Genomic DNA, 19,923 nt, shown 5'->3' on the forward strand with positions numbered 1-19,923 from the left:
GCAGTGACATTAGCCGAAGGCCACCAGGCCTCCGCGCTGCTCCCGGGGCCCGGCTCCCGCAGGCGTGGCCCACGGCCGGGACACCACTCACCCCTCCTTGCCCAGCCCGCCCCAGTTTCCGACCTGACAGTCCGTGTGCAGGAACCCTCTGGGCCCTGGGCCGAACGGGAAGGTCGGTGACCCCACCACAGGCAGAGGGACCCTGGTGAGAAGCCCAGAGGTGTCCAGGGTTTGGGGGCTGGAAGCCGAATCCCCTCTTCCCAGAGATTCCATCAACTCATTTTCCTCCCACTCCACCTGGTCCAAATGCATCTGGCAAAATTCCTTTGAAAGAAGCAGTAGAGTGTCTTCAGTGTGTTTCATTATCAGTTCAGTAAAGTTCAGGTAACTCAAGAACAGAATTGTTGATTGGAAAAATCTGCCTTTCTTGGCCGCGTGCCATTTGGGCAGCTTAAACTGTCATGGGAAATTAAAAAACTGTTTTTCATTATAAAGTGATAGTCTCGCACTGCCAAGAAACAGTGGGTAGAGGTAAGTGACAGTTCACACATAATCTTATCACCACAGCAGACTGCGTTTTAAGGCATATTCTTCAACCACTTTTGCTCAGAATTAATTTTTTAAAAGTAATTGCAATTAGAGTATATATACAATTGTAGTAAACCCCTTTTTACTTACCACTACACACAAACACTTTTTCATGTTGCACAATAGTTCTCACATCCGAACGGCTTAATGACTATGTGAAAAGCACACTTTTGAATTAGCTCTGGAAATTTAAAAGAAATGCTCATTAACTTAATTAGCCTGCAGCTGACCATAACGAAGTCCTGAAAACCTGTCATTTTAGAAATCTATTGACATGAGAAGATGCTCACCAGACGTCTTTAAGTAGAAATTAATAAGGTGCAAGACAATTATTTCTAAATGGTGGTTTTAATTTTTCCTCTGTGCCTTTTTAACTTTCTATAATGTGATAATCAAATGATTATTTGGTAATAAAAATAACAACACAAGGAATGCTGAGTGGAGATTTGATGCTGAATAGCATGTCTCAAAAATGCCATCGAAGTCACTCTGGGTTTGAAAAGAATGCAAGAATCATGGATAGAGCAACTTACCTATGGAAAGGAAGTACACAGAGTTTGTCTTTGCTCGCGTAGTTGGAGAGTTTTCAAGAACACTTCAATGTACAGGTGCCATCCCCTGGGGCAACAGGGTTGGGGAGGAGGGCAATGCAGTCGTAACAAGGGGTTCAAGGGTAGAAGTCTTTGAGTGCAAATCTCAGGGGCTCTGAGCTAAGATTCTGTGGTCCGCGTCATATGCACCTGTGTAATGGAAATTGGTCATCTGCCCCAGGGACTCTGATCTACAGCATCGTGCAACTGAGTCACTGAGCTCTGAGTCAAGGCTCAACAAGGAAGCTTTTTGCTGGTAGATTTAATTTCCCTGGTAGATTTGCTCAGGACTCCAACATGCAGTCCCTCGTTATGGAGCCTGGCCTGTGGCAGGCTTGGCTCTAGACCCTGCAGATACCAAAGTGAGTCCAGTGGTTCTGTTCTCTTTATCTGCTCCTAGGGGGATGGAGACAGGTAGATAAGTGATTAAAGTTTTATACATTAAATGCTATCATGAAATATAAATATGGATAAATTATAATTAATACAAATAAATATAAGAAATAAATATTTGGTTCCTGCCACATGGTTCCTTAAACCTTTGCAGTCTCTGGAGTGGTGAGTGTGTTAATGAAACGGCTGTGGTTGGGGGCCCTACATAATCTCAGGATGGGGGCTGCTTGCCAGAAAAAACAAGGTGTGATTAGAAGGTTGCGACTTTCAGCCCCAACCCCTGACATTCAAGGAGGGGAAGGGGCAGGGGATTAAATGAATGACTAATGACCAGTGTTATAACCAAGCACGTCTCCTTAAAGAAACCTCCATGAAAACCCCTAAACCATTGGGCTCAGATCGCTTCCCACTTGGTGAACACGTGCAGGTGCCAGTGGGGTGCTGTGCCCACAGAGGGCTGGACACATCCCCATCCATGCCCGCCCTGTGCATCTCTTCCATTTGGCCGTTCTTGGGTTTGAATTCTTTGTGACAATCCAGCAGCAGTGAGGAGAGCACTTTCCTGAGTTCTGTGAGCCACGCTAGGGAATTATTCAACCAGAGGGTGGGTAATGGAAATCCCTGATCTATAGCCAAGCCGTCAGAAGTATAGGTGGCCCACTGGGACTTGTGACTGGTGTATGAAGTGGGGATGAGCCCTTAACTTGTGGGTCCTGACACTTACTCCGGGTAGCTAGTGTCAGAGTTGAACTGACTGGTAGGGCACCCAGTGGTATCTGGAGAATTGCGGAATTTGTTGTTTTGGGAAAAACACACAGCTATGTGTGTAGGAGGTAGTGCAGCTCTGGGAACACATGGGAGGGGCCCTTAATGCAGACCAGGACGGTAAGAGAGTGGTTTCCAGAGAAGTGGATTAAATGGAGACCTAAGATTGGCCAGTCAAATTCAGGAGGATAAAGTTGCAAAGAAATGATTCTAGGCAGATGGAAAATCACATGTGAAGATCAGGAGGTGAGGTTCTCATTGTAAATTGCGGATGGACACTAGCTTCCATATCTCATTCTCTTATGAGTTGGATTAGTGTGAGTCTAGTCTGTCTTCTGGAGTCCAGTCACCTCTTGATGCAGTGACAAAGTTGACGCTCTTAGCCTGTGCAAAGGATGTGATCAGGGAACACCACGGTCCCACTGGGGCAGTGCCACCAATCTGAAGGCCAAATGATCTTCCCAGAAAGTACTCCTTGCATCTTTTTTTTTTTTTGGCATGATTATTCAAACTGCAGTGAAAAGTTTTAAATATTTGTGGTTGGACAGTTTACTCACAGTGGGTAATCTGAAGACAGGCTCGGTGTTGTTTTGAAATAGAGCTTTCTTTTAAAAACTGACGTAGATACTCTCCGTGGTATCAGAAGTGGCCTGGCAAGGGGATGTGGTGGTGCGATACATGCACCACCACACGGCGCTGCGGGCTCCCCCACGTCTGCTGCCTCCTGAGTCAGCATTCCACGCCCCTGCCTGTTCACTTCCACCCACAACCTCAGCGCTTTCCTGTCCACCCTGGAGTTTCTGCAGAGCAGCGGGATCTTGTCCCTCCAAGCCTCTCAAACACAGCCGGCAACTTGCCTTTATAGGAAAACTGGGTCCGTGGAGAAGCTCGTCCAACACACTGACACCACCAGGAGACAGGCCCCGCCTCCACCGTGAACCCGCTCGCTCTGTGTGAGCACGCGCTCGGCACGTTCCTGCAGCGGCAGTTCATCTGCACTCGCTTTGCGCTTTCTGTTAGCTCGTCCAGTGGTCTCCACGGACTGGTCCATCGACTAGCAGCAGGGGCCGCTCAGCGCTTCCCGGTGCGAGGCACTGCTCCGCGGGGCTGTGCGTGATGGACCCGCTCCGTCCTCACGCCACGCCCACCAGCCGGACGCGGGAACCTTCCCGAGGCTCCCACACGGGGAGGGGGTGGGGTCGCCCACTCTCCCGCTCCTTCTGCCTTCTTTCCTAGGAACGTGGTGTTTATTTCCCGACGTGTGGGGCACCGAGGGGCCCTCGGGCTGTGCTGCTTGCGTAAGCTAAGTGGAGGAGCTCTCCAGGAACGCCCGCGACCCCCGAGAAATGGACCCACTGTGAAATGAACAGCCGCCGCCACCAGCACAGCCGCGAAGCCAGCGCGCGCACGCTGAGAGCGACGCAGGCGCCCACGGCTTCTGAGGCCACGGTGCACAGAAAGTCCTTGGTCTCTCCCGGCTCAACCTTCTGTTTTAAACGCGTATTAGAAAGTTTGCTGAGAAGTCGGGAAAGCAACCGTCGGATTTTTAAATGACGGTTTGCTTTTTAGAGCCCTTCCAAATTTGGTAGCACTAAAGAAACTACTTTATCTTAGAAAAAAAGCCACCAGGGTGAACCTGGAGCTCAAGACAGAGGCGCGAAGGCCACGGCCTCCCCGGGCCATGCCTTCCGGCCACCAGGGCGTCCCTCCCGCACCTCCGGCAGTGACTGACAACATAGCCTCAACGATGGACTCAGAAGCTCTTTTGATGCTTTTATTGACGATTTGAGTACAGTCTTAGACATCGTTGTCAAGTGCGTCTTTACACACCTCAGAGGAAAATATTCTTCAGCAAAGACTTTATTTCTATTCTTTTGACAGATTCACATTCTGTGACGTCATCCAGTGCTCAGACGAGTTCATTTATAGTGGTTTGTGGGTCACGTTCATTGATAGCGGCCCTTGTTTCTTTAAGGATCAGTGGTCTATCTTGAAAAAAAATAAAACAAAAGACTACCACCAGGAAAGGCGCAGAGACTAGGCCCCCTGCTGCCCGGAGGGGAGGGGGCAGACCTTGCTCAGGCCCACGCGCCAGGCAGACGGGGAAGGAGGCAGTAACAGCGACGTCATTACACCCCAAAGCAAGGCAGGGGGTGAAACGCAGGGGGCTCCCCACGTCACAGGGAACCGTCTGATTGTACCCCGAGCAGCGTAAGGAGATACTACTTGCTGGGACTGTGGGAAATGTGCAGTCAAGAGTCTGAGTGGGTTCCAGGCTGAGCGCAGATGCCGGTCCCTGGCATGTGGCGGCTCCAGCCTGGTGACCCGCCTTTGCCTCACTCAGGGCACCGGCTCTCCATCATCTCTGTACCATCTATAGGCTCCCTGACAGGGGGCTGGCAGCCTTGGGGCCATGCTGGGGGGTTGGATTTTCTGAGTTAAGCCACGTGAGGCTGTTCCTGTTGAAAAGCCCCCCCCCCCCCATCTTGTTCCAGCTGCAGCTCCTCTGAGGAAGGGGGAGAGGAGAGACGGTCCCTGGATGGATGGTTAGGGACAGAGGGACAGATGTCCAGGGCAAATTTGCTGAGGTCATTCCCTCTCTCCTCCCAGCAAGGATTTCTGGTGCTACATCTACGAACAAAAGGTCCACTGCTGATTTCGTAATTCCCAGGGTCCCTAAATCCAAAAGAAACCCCATGCTCTAGTGAAAGTCCTTACACCCTCAGTGCTGGTCACGGTCTTCCTGAGAAGGCGGACAGTGAGAACAAAGGACCTTGGTTACACTTTTCAATCCACACACTGTGCTGAGAGAATGAGGTTTGCTGCATTTAGTGTAAACATATCTCTTTTTGATGTGTTGCGAATGCCTCAAAAAGAAAAAAAAAGCGATGAAAACTTGAGCAGCAATCCAATTCAACCCATGGCAACATGAGGAAGTGTTCTAGTGCGAGTTACTGTCCTAGAGAAAAGAGCCCTGAGTGACCTGCTGGGGTGCAGAAGGCACAAGCTTTCCCACAGGCATGTTTTCATTCTGCTGGTCCTGGAAACGCTCCTTCTTTAAAGATTCTGCTTTAACGAGCAGCATGTTTGTTAGCTCTGAGAATCATCATGAAATCATGTCTACAAGTGCCCTTAACAGGCACCTTGTTCATTAAATTTACAGTGATGCCGGATGTGTGAGCTTATTTTCCAAGCTCAAAATGATGGTTTAAAATCGAATTCTAAATGTTGTCATATTTTCAGAAAAACAATTTCTTTCTAAAGTTGCATATAATTAAATAGGATGAAAGCACACCAAGTTCTGATTTCTTCCCTGTAAATTTGAACAATCCATATTCAACTTAACTTTCCTAATTTCTCACTTAGTTGATAAGCTGATTTATGCATAGCTGATGTGTCACTAACGCAGTACATAAAGATACAATTCTTGGGGATAAACACGTAGGTTTGACTATTATTGCCTGTGGTTCTTTGAGAATAGATGCTCTCTAACGATTTTAATCAGAGCACTGCTCTTTACGTCGTGATTAGAATTCCCAGAATCTACCACGTTCGGTCTTACAGAGAACCAGTGACAACAGTCCCTCGAAACGATTCCTCCCCTCACCAAGGGCTTCTTCCCAATATTGGGTGAAGTTAAAGGGTAGGTAACTGAACCTGAGAAATCTCTATGTATTTACCCAGCCTGACTTGAACTCACTCAAGAATCTCTCCAAAAGGTGAACTACACTGTCAGCTGTGCTCTGGTGTTTGTGTCACTGAGGCCACAGGATACTTCCTGCTGGTCTCACCATTAGCTCTGCTGTTTCTTATGGGCACAAGGGAAGGGGTTCCAGAAGCTTCTCCCATGACTTTGTGTGACATTGGAAAGAACTTGAAGTGCTTGTGTGCATGTGTGCATGCGTGTGTGCATGTATGTGAGTGTATGTGACTGTGTGCGTGTGTTTAGAGAAAGGAAGAGGAACAGGGACAGGAGGACGCTGGGTGCTGCCCACGTGGCGCTGCTCCGGCTACACGTCGAACCAGTGGTCCCCCATGCAGGCGCGGGTCCACTCCCCGCCGCAGTGCCAGCACCACTCGAGCTGGCACTGGGGCTGCGGGCACTTCATGTGCATGCATCCTCCTGCGGGCAGACAGAGGACATGGATCAGCACCCGGGAGATGCTCGATCCCACACGCCAACATGCCGTTCTAGAGGTGACTTTCTAAGGGAATTATCGCAAGCAAGCTGAGGGCAGGATCTGAACTGAGGGAAACAAATCAGAACACCCACCAGGAGGTTCCAAAGTTGTGACATTCATTAAGAAATGAGTGAAGTCGACTCAGACATAGAAAACAAACTGTGGTTACTAAAGGGCAAAGGAGAGGAGGGATAAATTGGGAGTTTGGGGTTAGCAGATACAAACTAGTATAAACAAAATAGATAAACAACAAGGTCCTACTGTACAGCACAGGGAACTATATTCAGTAATTTATAATAACCTATAATGAAAAAGAATATATACATATATATAATGAAATCACCATGTTGTACATCGGAAACTAACACAGCATTGTATATAAACTCTAATTATAAATATCATATAAAGGAAACAAAAGAAATGAGTGAAGAACATCACTTTCATTGAGGGCAGGTTTTATTTGTGAACCTGAGTTTACTGACGTCTCCTGAGGTGGGATTTAGAGACAAACACTTTGTGTTTCACAGACAGGGGTCAATTCCTTATTTAAATATATATTAAATATTTAAAATATATATCATGTTTAGCAATTTAATATGTAATATGTAATAATGTCAATATATAGTATGAGTAATTTTTAATCATTTCTTTAGTGTTAACTTGGCTTGAAAAAATTCGTAAGACAGGACAGCAAGCCTAAATGCATCTTACAGCGAATACGTTCCTTCCGGCTATTCAAACTTTTATTTAAGATGAGGATAGAGAGAAACTAATGAGTAATCCTGGGCACTCCCCACGTGTCATCTCATTTACTCCTCAGAAGCACCTTGTGCGATCAAAGTATTACTTGGTTCTTGAATTTTCTCAAGGTCGAGCATTTTTAGGTGTGAAGTTGGAGGTTTAACCACAGTCTGTGTGACTCTAATGCTTCCTTCCATGGAACAGGCATTCCCAGTATGAGATGAAAACCCCCTCATTTGGGGACTTGTCTGGGGTTCCTTACTTCTCCCATTTGTTAAACACGTTCACTATTTGCTTCTGGGGATCAGACACCAAGTCTGCCGTGAAGTGGAGAGTTATTTATACCAAGTTATAGTACAGAACTGTTCGTGGCCGAGTTTCCCCGATAATCCAGGCAAAAGCCATTTCTTTACCAGAATCCTACATAGCATTCATGTGCTTCATTATTCCATTTTACCAATTATCTTGTGAAGTCATTTTTTCTGGCCAAATTTTCCAGGCGATTGCTTCAGCACTGTCTCATATTTATATTAGAATCCTGGCATGAGAACTTGCACCAGTATGAAATATTTATGACTATGTAACTAAAGGCATTCGTTTTAGGATTGCTTAAGGGCATTTAAAATTCCATACATTTCTCCTTCTTTTTGGTTTGCTTTAAAAATCATTAACAATGATAAATATGTGGAAAACAAGGGGAAAAAACTCACTTAAGGTACTTCTATCTTAATATTTCCCAAGTGAGATTACACAATTACTGGACTGTGTAATTTCCAACACATATTTAATGGTGGTGCACTGATGATGTGAGTAACATAATAAATAGCTTAGCACAGTATAACCACTTCAGTTTCTCTGGCATGTCATAACGCTTAAGCGGTTCATTCAAATTCAATGACATGTTGAAGTGAGGCTGGTGCTTAGATCACTGATGAAGGTCCTGAAATACCTGCCCTGAGAGAACACATGCCCACGTGAGACCCTTTGAAAATAAAGTGGGTTTGTTCCATGGGGGGAAAAAAAGTGAGGCTGAATGAAAGCTTGAGAATGTTTTCCTACTATATCGAAGTCTTCAGGGATCCGGAATACTAGCATTAACTAGTAACATTTTATCACAGAAACTAGACTCATAACGCACAGTAGAATGAGAAGAAAGGAAACAGGAAGAGTGGGTATTCACGTTGGTGACTTTCTTTCCTTCCTGGCTCGTTACACGGAAGGGATATGCCAGACCCCGCGGTACAGAGAAGCGCCAGGGACTCCAACGCTGGACGCTTCGGTGGCTTAAAAATAAATGCTAGCAAGAGGCTGCTGCTGATGCCACACTAATTTGTGGACATTTAAATGGAGAAAATCTGGCTTCCCTCTTAGAGAATTCTGTCTCCTGACGGAGGCTCCAACCATGGGAAGCCCAGCCTGGGCGCGGTCAGCACCGTGGCCGCACCGTGGCTCTCCCGCTGGGTTGAATGAGAGGCCGGAAGCTCTGGCCCGGCCCGAGGGCAAGTGCAAGTGCCCAGACACCCGGAGCAGAGGGTGCAGCAGGGTCTCATCCGTTTGGGGCGGAAGCGAAGGAGGGACTGGCGGCGAGTGAAGGGCGTTACAGGAGGCGACGCCAAGGCTTGGCGCAAGTTTAAACGGAAATAATTCTCCTCCTCATCACAGCTTTGCTGAAGGAAGAACTACTTTGTCTGGGATTCTGCTACGTGTGAAACAGGCCATGGATTTCGGTTGAGAGCTAGGTAACGAAGTTAGCTTTTCTCGCGATGGCGCCTACATTTGTCTCAGCTGCAGTGAAATATTTTAGAACAGCTCAGACAGTCACTAATAAGCTGAAAGTTTCAGCTTTTCAGCTCATAGGTTAGAAAATCTAGAAGTGAAAAGTCGGTGCTTTCCACGTATAGTACATCACAACGTTTCAAAGAAAGAACCAGATTAGGAAGCCTTTCCATAGTCCTGAATCCCTTGACCCCTTCAGGTCCATCTTCTGGGCGGCAGGTGTGGTCTGACTTAAAGGCGGATCTAAGGGCTCCTTGTCTCGCAGAATCAAGTCCAAGTTCTTCACGTCACTCAGGGCCCTACGCTCCAGCCTTCAGGCGCTGCTCCTGTATCCTCGCCCTGGAATCCAAACAGCTGGGCCTCTGGCACAGCCTGGAGTTGATGGTTCATATTCCCTGCCTCTGCACGTGCCGTCTGCCTGGAGGGCTCTGTCCCGCGTCCTTGTCGGGCTGATCACACCGACTCTCAGTCTCGGCTCGGGCATCGTTTCTGTCAGGACGCCGTCTCTCGACTCCTCCCAGGTCTCTGTGCTTGCTTTCTCCATCAAGCACAGCCACTTTTAAATTCAACAAATATTTATATATCAGGCACTCTTTGGGGCCCAGGGGATAGACAGACAAGGTTCCTGGCCTGGGATAATAGCAAAATGGCCTCTTACTGTTTCATCTGCATCCTTTAAGGACCCATGAGATGGAACCCTGGCCCATGGGATCCACCTTGGGCAGCCTCTCCTGTGACAGGCCTCTGCAGCTTCCTCTTCCAGTCGCGTACGCAATGCGGCTCCATCAGTGAGGACCAGGAGGGCTCTTTCCTCTGACTCCATTCACGTCTTCTCTTTAGACGTGCGGGCCAGCCCGCCGCGTTTTCCAGAACGTTCCAGTGCGCGGAGGGATAGCAATGACTCATCAGGTAAATTTCTTTTTCTCCCCCAGGGGACCACTGAAGCCACGCTGGGGACTCGGCCTATTGCTGCTGCTTCCGGATGTGTCACTGCACTCCCTGGTCTGTGTTAATGAAGACTTAAAGGACGTAGCTGAGGGAGAGAGCCTTGAGGGCCGTCACGGGACGGCGTGTGGGGCTTCACTCCACAGCGAGCCCGGGAGCAGCACCCACAGCCTGGGGTGTCACGGGGGCCCAGAGAAGAGAACCTGGGAAGAGCGGTGCCTGTGCTTCCTTCTGTTTCTCCTTGGTGCTGATGCTGCCGACCCCCTGCACGTGCGCTGACGTGCCACATGTTTGGGAAGGACTCTGGGCGCTGGGCGGTGATGGCTTTCAGGTGGATGGCGCGGTGCCCCGCTGGCTGGCTGCTGTCAGGGCCGCTGTGGAGGGGGAAGTGCAAAGGAACACCTGGAACACGGGCTGGAGCTGGGCTTCGGGTGATGCTGAAGCGAGGGAGGGTGCACAGCAATGGCCCGCAGACCACATCATCACAGAGCGGCTGTCAGAGCAGGGGGTGGGGTGGACGGGGGGGAGACCCACAGCCACGAGCATGGACGTGTCACCAGAGTCTCCCCTCGATGTCCCCCAGTGCAGCACAGGGGCAACTTGGCTCTGGAGGCCGGAGCTGGGAGGGGAGTCCTTCCAGCAGGTGCTCCTGCAAGTCTTCCCACAGCCGTGGTGGCTCCAGGATACGAGGAGGGGGTGAGTGACTGCGGGTAGCTGGAGGGAGCCCCGGCTTCTTGTGAGACGTCGCCCAGGGTTTAGAGTGTCCCCAGGGCGAGCCACGTGGATGCGGATGCTGGTGTCTCTCAGCCTGTAAACCTGCTCCAAGCAGCAGGCGTAGGTGGGCTCCCGGGACCCTTTACCAGGGTCAGTGTCATTTAATCCAGAGGCATCTCCAAGCTGTCGCTTCACATTCTTAACATTGAGAGAGAGTTGGTAGAAGGCAAAAGCACACGTCCTATTCAAAACCACATTCATGTGCAGGGTGGTTCCCTGAAGGAGCCAAGCGTCACCACGACATAAGGCACCAGCTCGCCCACACCAGGGAGGGGGAACCCGGAGCCCAGAGTGTGTTCCCGTGTTCAAGGGGACACGAATCGCTGAGATGGAAAAAACGAATTTCAGGGCCCAAAAAACATTGCGAACCAATTGGTTGGACAAAGTTAAACAGATTTCTTGCCAAAGGAATGTTGCGATGCTTTCACGAATGTTATGAATGGGCAAGTAATAGTAGCTTCCTTGCTTGGTTTCTGCGAGGAGTCAGTGATCTGACGCTCGGAGAGAACTTGAACCAGTATTTAGTAAGTGCGCCATACAAGGTAGTTGTTTGTGTTGTTAGCATCCAGGAGGGGACAGAGTGGGGACCAACTGCCAAACGTGTTTGACGCGGTGATGTCCCCCATTCCCCTGGTGAGTGTGTCTGGATCCCGGAGCACTGTGGACGGCACTCTGGGGAAGTGCTGGACGGGGACGTTTCCCCAGCGTCTTCTTTTTTTAAAATCAGATGAGAAGTGTTAATAGTGTTACTCATACATAATGATAAAGGCAGTCAGTGTGAACTGAGTGCTTCCTCTAGGCCAGGCACCGGGGGCCTTCACCGTCCATCACATCATATGAGTCTATCCGTGTGGAGCAGCTTCTCTAAAGGTCTCTAGGCTACAGATGAGGACTTGCCGCTTAGGGGATTAAGATACCAGACATGGGAGAGCTGAGAGTCGAACTCTGGCCCGATGGCCCCAAAGTCCCCGCACTGAACTACCCAGCTAGCAAGCCCTCGTAGAGTTCCTGACCATCACAGCCACGCCACGACACTCCCCAAGAAGAGCTCATCAAACCCTCCCTCCCTGCCCAGCCCAGACTCACCATTTTTCTCAACAGGCACGTGGCAGCGAGGGCAGGGCTTGGTGGTCCTCTTGATTGTTTCTCTGGAAGCTTCTTCCCACCGAGCCTGCTCTGCCGCCCTCTCGTCAACGCTGTAGACCTGGGTAAATAAGACAAAAGGAGCTGAATGTCACATCTTCCTGTTAGGGATGAACGTCGCTTCCTTGAAACACTGTATGGGAAATTCTTAGAGATGGAAGTGCCTTCCGGCCAGAAGCTCAAAAGGAAACTCACTTGACCGGTGGTGGATGGCTCCTGGCCACGCGCGGCCACGCACCAATGTGGTTTTCTTGGCATGTGGTCCGTGCTTACAAGGCAAGAAAAGATTGTGCAGTTTTGTAGTTTGAGCTCCTCTTTTTTGTTATTTTGAATAATTGTAAGAAATAACGTCTATCGGCTGCTGAATATGCAGGCAAGGTGATAAGCGCTCTTCCACACTGCTGGTTGGATGCGTCATCAGGGAGCACACTCGTTTTTATTTTATATCGAGGATTAGACAAGCAGAACAACAGCCCAAAGCCGACACGCAGGAGAGCCTGTGTGACTGCAGAATCTTGGCTTTTGCACTTTCTTCTCCACCTTACTATCTTTCATTCCTGCACCTGGAAAATGGGGCCTTCAAATATGGTCACAGAAGGGACAGGGGCAGAAGTCAATGGGATGGAGAAGGTGGCACGGGAGTCGAGGACAGCTGGAGGTTAAGGTTGGGCTCTGGGGCCTGGGTTCAAATCCCAACTCCATCTGGGGGGGTGACTTTGGAAACTCCTTAAATCCTTGAAAGTTCCCGTCTCCTAGATGGAAATCAACAATGCCTAGTGCACTAGGGTCTTGAAGAACAAGTGGGCTAATTTCTTTAAAAACTTGAAACAAGTGTCTGACACACATTGGTAAGTGATAAAATAAATGACCTCAGGATCTGTCACAAGCTCTCAAAAATGCTCGCCAATATGACGGCATATCCCTGACTCCGACCACGAAGAAGAGGAGGAGGGATTCTGAAGGAGCCACGGCAGACATTCCGTGTCTGTCTAATTGTTCAGACGCCGCAATCTCTTCTCTCTCTTCAACACGGAAAGACTTGTGCAGAAAAAGAATTGGGACATTTTTGGATTCAGTACAAGAACTTTGTGGTCTAGAAATATATTTCAAAATGTTACTCCAGACAGAACCCCTCCATCTTGGCCTTTTTGATATTTAAAACTTTTCTTCAATGCTTTAAAATTAATATAAACATGCAAGTCATTTCATTAACTTGTAATGACTTTTAAAACACGCTCAGAGCTATTTTTAGGCTAAGAAACTACTAAAAATAACTTCAAATATAAATTAGTGAGGAAATTAAATAACATGAAATACTCTAATAGTCTGATATTACTTTAGTAATAATATTGATACTACTTACAAATTTATAACCCATTATTGTTTTACACTTTGATTTCCATTATTTCAGGTGACCCTCATGGTAACCTAGAAATACCAGTTGTGCAGATTGTTAAACTTATTTTGCAGAAGAAACTGCTCAGTAGTAAGAAGGCTAGATGCCCGGTTTGAGGATGCTCACCTCGTACGTAGCAGCGTCGAGCCCTGTCGAACGCAAACCTTTGGAAAACCTAAATGATGGAAACCCACGCCAGAGATGCTCACACACCCCCAAGCGCCCATAGCATTGTCCTTTGCGAATCAGATTCTGCCTAGCACCGTCGTTCTTAGCAGGTTTTCTAGATGGTGAGAGAGAAAGCAAGAGGTGCTGGGATGGTTATGCTCAGAAACGACCACCCTGTAAGTACCGTGGTCACCCTCCGATGCCACGGTGCAGGGAGGTACGGCCATAAGATGTGGAATCTGGTGGGTAGATCCTTCGCCCCAGATAGGAATCCAACTTTTATCATTTCATCATCAGATTCTAAGTATTTTTGAAATGTTTAGTTTTCAGTCTTTAGGAATGAAGTATTATGAGGTAAATAAATGTGCTTATAGCTAAGCTGCAGCATTTAGTGGTTTTTATGGTCATTAATATTAATGTTTCTGTTATTTCCAGTGGGAAGTGAATTCATCCAAGGCCACGATCATGCTCGTGTCTTCCTTGTGTCTCCAGGGTCTGGCACGGTGCCTGGTACCCAGCAGGCACTCAGTACATGTCAGCTGGGTGAATGAACAGACACCTGACACAAGCCACGAAGGCGTCAACCTGACAGTCGTCTGGAGTAGGACCCCGTGAACCGGGAGGGGCACGTGGGGTGTGTCCCTAATGGTGGTCATCGAGGTGAAACCTATTTCTTTCTGTTAATCAACCATCCCATTCACAAAGGAAACTTCCTTTATAGCTAAGAGGATGTCACGTGATTTGTGACCATTTTGTTAGAACAGAGCAGAGTCAATTTAACATTAAAAAGCAACCATAGTTCACTGAGAACTTCCTTTGGCTCTGGGACAACATAAAGACCATTCATGGCTGAGAGCTCAGTGATAAAGCTGTGATTAATAAGAACCACAGCAAGATTTCGGAAGTAGGTTTGTATTTTAAGTACACGTCTTCCAATCAGCTCCGAGTCACATGTGGTCGTAACTCTCAGTGAACATAGCAAAAACTTCCCCTGACCCTATGTCACGTGCTTTTCTTTTTAAGGTCCAGGAACTCCTTAGCAACTTAAAATGGGTTTAAAACTGCTTACTGGGGGCGTACAGATCAGAGAAATATATAATTTTACTTGGCAAAGACTAATTTGAAAATGCCACTTTCCAGCAATATGGCAGGCTGCATGCTAAGTGTAGTTTCTCACGGGTCTATACACCTAAAAATGATAGAAGAAAATTCTTTGCTTAATAAATGGTTGACCTGATGGGAAAGTAAGGAAAATCCCTGAAGGCTAGAGTAAGAAAGAGAAAAACTTGCTAGTAAAGGGAGGGAGGAATCTGGGTGTGCTTACTACGGGGCTGTTGTCTTAGTCCCTGGTCTTTGCAGAGATGAAACCTAGGCCACAGACGGGTGGAAGGTGGAACCAACTTCCCCATTACACACAGGGGACCTAGACTCCTAAGCACTGCCATCCTCAGCTGATGAATAAGGTGGCAAAATCCTCTCAGAAGAGAGAATGGATAAAGAGTTGATAAAAAATACGTGCCGGTCTCAACTTTGGTCCTCTGGTGGGGCAGGTTGGGGAGACAAAGTTTCTCTGAGAATTCTCAGCCACCAAGTCTCATGCACAAGGGTTTGTGAAAAGAATTCAGACTACCTGATTATCTTAAAAAATAACTCATGCCAAACAGTTAATTTGAACTACTCCAAGCTTGGCAGTATACCTAAGAAAATGGATGATGCAAAAATATTTTCTGTAGAGTAATGCATTTACAAAGCCAAACCTCAAAAAGAATCACACAAAGGAAATTCCAGGAAAACTGGGATCACAATGAAAAAGTCACCAATACAAGAGAAAATAAGCTACTATAAGGGAAAATGGCAGAAACACAAAACTGCAGAATCTGACCGGCAAATGTTGTGGACACTGGGATAATCAGTTGTAGAGCTCAAAATACACATGTTTGATATCTTTAAAGACATAAAAAGAAAGTATGGAAAGTATGATAAAAGAGTAAGAGCATGCCATAATTAACCAGGCAGATTTGAAAAAGAAACACACTTCTTTGTTTTGTCTATTTTTCTGGATACAAACAACTAATGATTAAAATTAGAAACGCAGTAGATGAATTACATAGCAAATTAGATACAAACGAAGGGAGAGTTCCTGAATTGGAAGATGGAGCTGAAGATATTACATAGACTGCAGATCAGAAAGCAAAAAACGAAGAACGTGGAAAGGAGATTGAGGGTTGGGGGAATGAGTGAGAAGGTACAAAACTTCTCTAGGGTTTTAGGAGACGACAGAGAGCATGAGGTTGAAACAGTACTTAAAGAGAGTGACAAAGCAAACACAGACTATCTACAAAGAAGCTACAGTTATTCTGACAGCTGATTCCGAACACATGGATACTAGCAGGTCACAGTATAATATCTTCAAAGTATTGAAAGAAAATACCAGCCTGCTTAGAATTCTATCTAAGCAGAATTAATTTTCAAAAGTGAGCACCAATGAAAACACTTTCAGACATAAAAAACAGAGTATTTCTCATCAAAAGACCTTCACTAACGGGACACCCAAATAGGATCAATTCCAAAAGGGAGACCTGAGTAGCAAGAAAAGACTGTGAGCAAAGCAAAGGATAATGTACAAGTCAAAGCCAACACTGACCACATAAAACTCAAAATGATGCTCATTTTTTGTTTTAAAAAAATCGAGGTGAAACTAAAACGGTGGCCAAGAATATCATGTAAGTGAGAGAATTACATAGTTCTAAGGTGCTTGCATTATTTAGGCTGTGGGTCATTACATTTTGTTACATGAATATATGTTTAAATTTCTAGGGTAACTGGTAAAAGTAAAGAGAAAATGTTTTGCTGCTAAACAAGTGAAAACAAAATAAATGGAAAAAGCAAACAAAAAAATCAACAGGAAGGCAAGAAATGAAAGCACAGAAATTTATAGAGAAAGAAAGTGCAAAATAAGGTGGCAGAAGTGATGGCAAATATCTCAGTAGGGTAAGTGGACTGCAGTCTGCAACAGGGGTTGGTACGTTGTGGCCCACGGGCAGACCTGGTCTGCCACTTGTACTGGACTCCTTCCCTCGCTTGCCTCTCCCCTGCCCCCTCTTCCACCCATCTCTCTGACTTCATCTGGGGAAGGCTCTTTCCTTCCAGGGCCCATGCGATTAGATTTGGCCACTTGGATCATCTAGGATAATCACCCCTTAGTCACAGTTGCACAGCCCCTCCTGCCAGGGTAGGTGATGTGTTCCCAGGGACCAGGGAGGGGGTGTGGGCATCTATCAAGGGCTGTGACTTGCCTCCTACCCTGATCTACCGTGAGGTTCTCAACTGCTTTTGTGTGTGCCAAGGACTTCCTTGGCAGTCTTCAGACTCCTCCTCAGAATGTTTTAAATTGCAAAACAGAAAATTCAGAGGATATCAATTATTTTGAAATATGGTTATTAAAGTAATAAAAAACGTTTTTGACGTAGCACTGTATGTGTTTTCTTATTGTTGTTGTTCTTTACACATTAAATAGCAAAACTAGTCGTTGGTATAAAATTATTATTATTCTGAACTTGCAGGAAGCATAAGTGGTATTTCAAGGTAACTGTCACAACTATATTGTGGTATGAAAATATAAGTGGTTTCTATTGGTTTGAGTCACAGGTAGTGCTAAAGTACTGTAGTGTACGGTCAACATTCAGAATTAAAGGAAATGTTGAATTTGAGTGAGAGTTAATGAAAATATGATGTAATTTTTCTCCCATCCAGGTTATCGGACCCTTGAATTCTATTCATGAAACTTTTGCATCCTAAGTTGAGTCGCTGCTTTAGGAGGCAGGTGGTTACAAAATGTCTGTAGCATCCTGGCTATAAGAGCAAAAAGTTATAAACAACCCTGATGTTCATTTACAGTTAATTGGAAATATGCATGGTGGTATATTTATAACAATGAAGTACCACACACCTCTGAGAGTGAAGGAACTCAGGCATACACATCAACATATCGAATCTTCAAATCACAATGTTGGAAGAATATCAAGCAAGTTGCAAAAGAATATATACAATATGATTACTTCTGTAAAGTTGAAACACGAATTTCTGATAAAACAGTATATGTGCTTTTTAAAAAAAATTGGACAGCAATAAAATATAAATGCATGTTACAAATCTAAAGACACAGTGGGGAGGGTAGAGCTCAGTGCTAGGTACTTGCTTAGCATGCATGAGGCCTTGGGTTCAATCCCCAATACTGCCACCAAAATAAATAATTAAACATACTTACCCTCCCAAAAAATTAAAAAACAATCTAAAGACATATACAGAGGGATTAGTATAAAATGCAGGACAGTAGTGACCTTGGGTCTAAGGAGGCGGGGCTGATTAGAGAGTCACAGAGGGCTTCAGAGATCCCGTCCAGAAGCCCTGCTTCTGATGCTGGGGGGTGGCGGGGGGGCATGTGTGTTCACTTACTTCTTGAAAAGTATTATTCCTGAAATCATGTATATTAAATATACTATTTTATAACATATGTTACACATGTACATAAAAATGTTTTACTTTTCACTTTAAATGCTTTAAAAAACACTTAAATATTAGTATAAATACATGAAGTCAAAACTACAGAAAAATAAGTTTCTGGTTTTCTCATTTTTGCTACTGCTGTATGATCGCAATCACTTTTTAAAAAAATCTCGTTTGAAAAATATACAAATTCATTATGAAAAATTTGAGAAAGAAAAGCACACAAAAAATCACCTGCAAACTCTCACCAGTTACAACCACTGCCCACATTTTTATGTATATGTTTCTAGTCTTAAAAATTCTACATATACCCTAGATATTATTTTTTGTAATCCAATTTTCCCTTTTAAAATATATTGTGAATATTTTCCCATATTATTTGTAGGGTGTGTGTGTGTGTGTGTGTGTAAGACAATTTCCCTGGTTGGAATTTTCTGCCTTGGGTTATGTGCACATGTAAACTGTTGTTACCTGTTGCCAAATTAAAAGCATTTTCAGCTGAGTGAATAAAATACTTGACAAAAGATTGATGCTCAGCACCCTCCCCCCACCCCACCCCACCCAAAGATTCAGACAGTAACTTCAAGAAGCCTTGTAGGCTATCAATAGTGCATTATTGGAGGGTTATTAAGAACCAAAAAGCTTCAGAATTATATTAATATGCTTTGATCTTTCAGGGAAGAAATATAAAAATTATGGCAGAGGATGATGAACAATTTCCTCTCAAAGTACCAGTTTCTCTGTCTTCTTTTCTGAGCCCCACAGCATTCAGAACAGGGTGACTGCAGCTTGCAGGCCCACCATCCCCAGTGCAGGGTCCCTTCCCATGGGGCACTACAAACTCGCACCTGGAACTCCTTGAGTAACCATTCACACGCTAGTGTGAACTGAGCTGTTAGATCTGCCAGTTGGCCTGTGATATGTCCGGGGAGCTGGGGGTGGGGTGGGGTGGGGTCAGAAGGTTTTGATTCATGGGATGGAAGAGGGAAAAAGAAGGAGCAAGAACAGCAATTTCTAACATTTTCACCTTCGAGGATGTGCTTTGTCATCATTCCCTTTCCACGCTTTGAAGAATTTTGCTGGTGAAACAAAACACATCTCTTCCTTATTGTAAATGGACGTACACTCCTGCAGCACTGGAAGTACCGAGGCCTCTGTTACTCATTCTCGGGGCCGGTTAGGGTCTGGAGCCCTAGCCTGGCACCTTCTGGGCGAGGCAGGGGCATAGGGTGACAGGGGCTTGCCCAGGGCTCTGGGAGGGAGAAGAGCCCTGGGCAGGGCGATGGGACAGGACGGGGTATTGGGAGGGGAGGCCAGAGTGGACATGGGGACAAACTTCTCCTATGACCGGGGGACCACGTGCCTTGACTTGCCTTGTGTATTAACCATGCCTTTTATTCTGAGGCTTTGCCACCTGGGCCCATCCCTTCCTGGGCTGGCTAATTCCTAGAGACAGTAAATGACTCAAGCGCATCTTTCATATGCAAACTGACCAGTCCAGAGCCCCTGCACTACCCACCCCCCATCTCCTCTATTTAATGCTCACACTCCCGGCACCATCCGCATCCTAATCCCCTGGGCCGGGTACCAGACACGCAGGGACGGCTCCTAACCTCCTGCTGAAATTATTGAAACCAGCCAAGCGCAAGCCTGCTGGTGCTGCCTCGCCTATTCTCCCCACAGAAAGGGCAGTAAAGGTCCCTGCCCATCCCGGAAGGGCTGACCGTAGCTTCCTCTCCCCCGAGGATCACGCTGAGCTCGCTCTGGTTTCTGTAGCTCCCCGTTTCCTGTCTGCTGCTGTTACCGGGGAAAAGCAAGAGAGGTGGAACAGACAGGCCAAGGGGTTGGGGCCAGGAGGGCGTGAGGAGGGAGCCCGGCCACCCGGGGCCAGGCTGGCTTCTGGACTCTGCCTAGAACTTCAGTCTCAGCTCATGAAGATGGCTCGATTTTCACCACT

General features: G+C 46.5%; 1 protein-coding gene across 4 annotated transcripts in view; it reads right to left on the minus strand.

The window, feature by feature from the left end:
* Window positions 1–4,096: 4,096 nt before the first annotated feature.
* The window catches only part of PRKN (parkin RBR E3 ubiquitin protein ligase), a 1,151,747-nt gene continuing 1,135,920 nt past the window's right edge, over window positions 4,097–19,923 (minus strand). For all 4 annotated transcript variants that reach the window (XM_072966149.1, XM_072966148.1, XM_072966150.1 and 1 more), the window contains 2 exons: window positions 11,840–11,957; window positions 4,097–6,459 (listed from right to left, as the gene is read on the minus strand). In XM_072966149.1, the coding sequence (XP_072822250.1) occupies window positions 6,347–6,459; window positions 11,840–11,957 (231 nt within the window). In that variant the 3' untranslated portion in view covers window positions 4,097–6,346. The remainder of the gene's footprint in view (window positions 6,460–11,839; window positions 11,958–19,923) is intronic.

The sequence above is a fragment of the Vicugna pacos genome, chromosome 8 (assembly GCF_048564905.1).
Source record: "Vicugna pacos chromosome 8, VicPac4, whole genome shotgun sequence".
Taxonomy (NCBI): Eukaryota; Metazoa; Chordata; class Mammalia; order Artiodactyla; family Camelidae; genus Vicugna; species Vicugna pacos.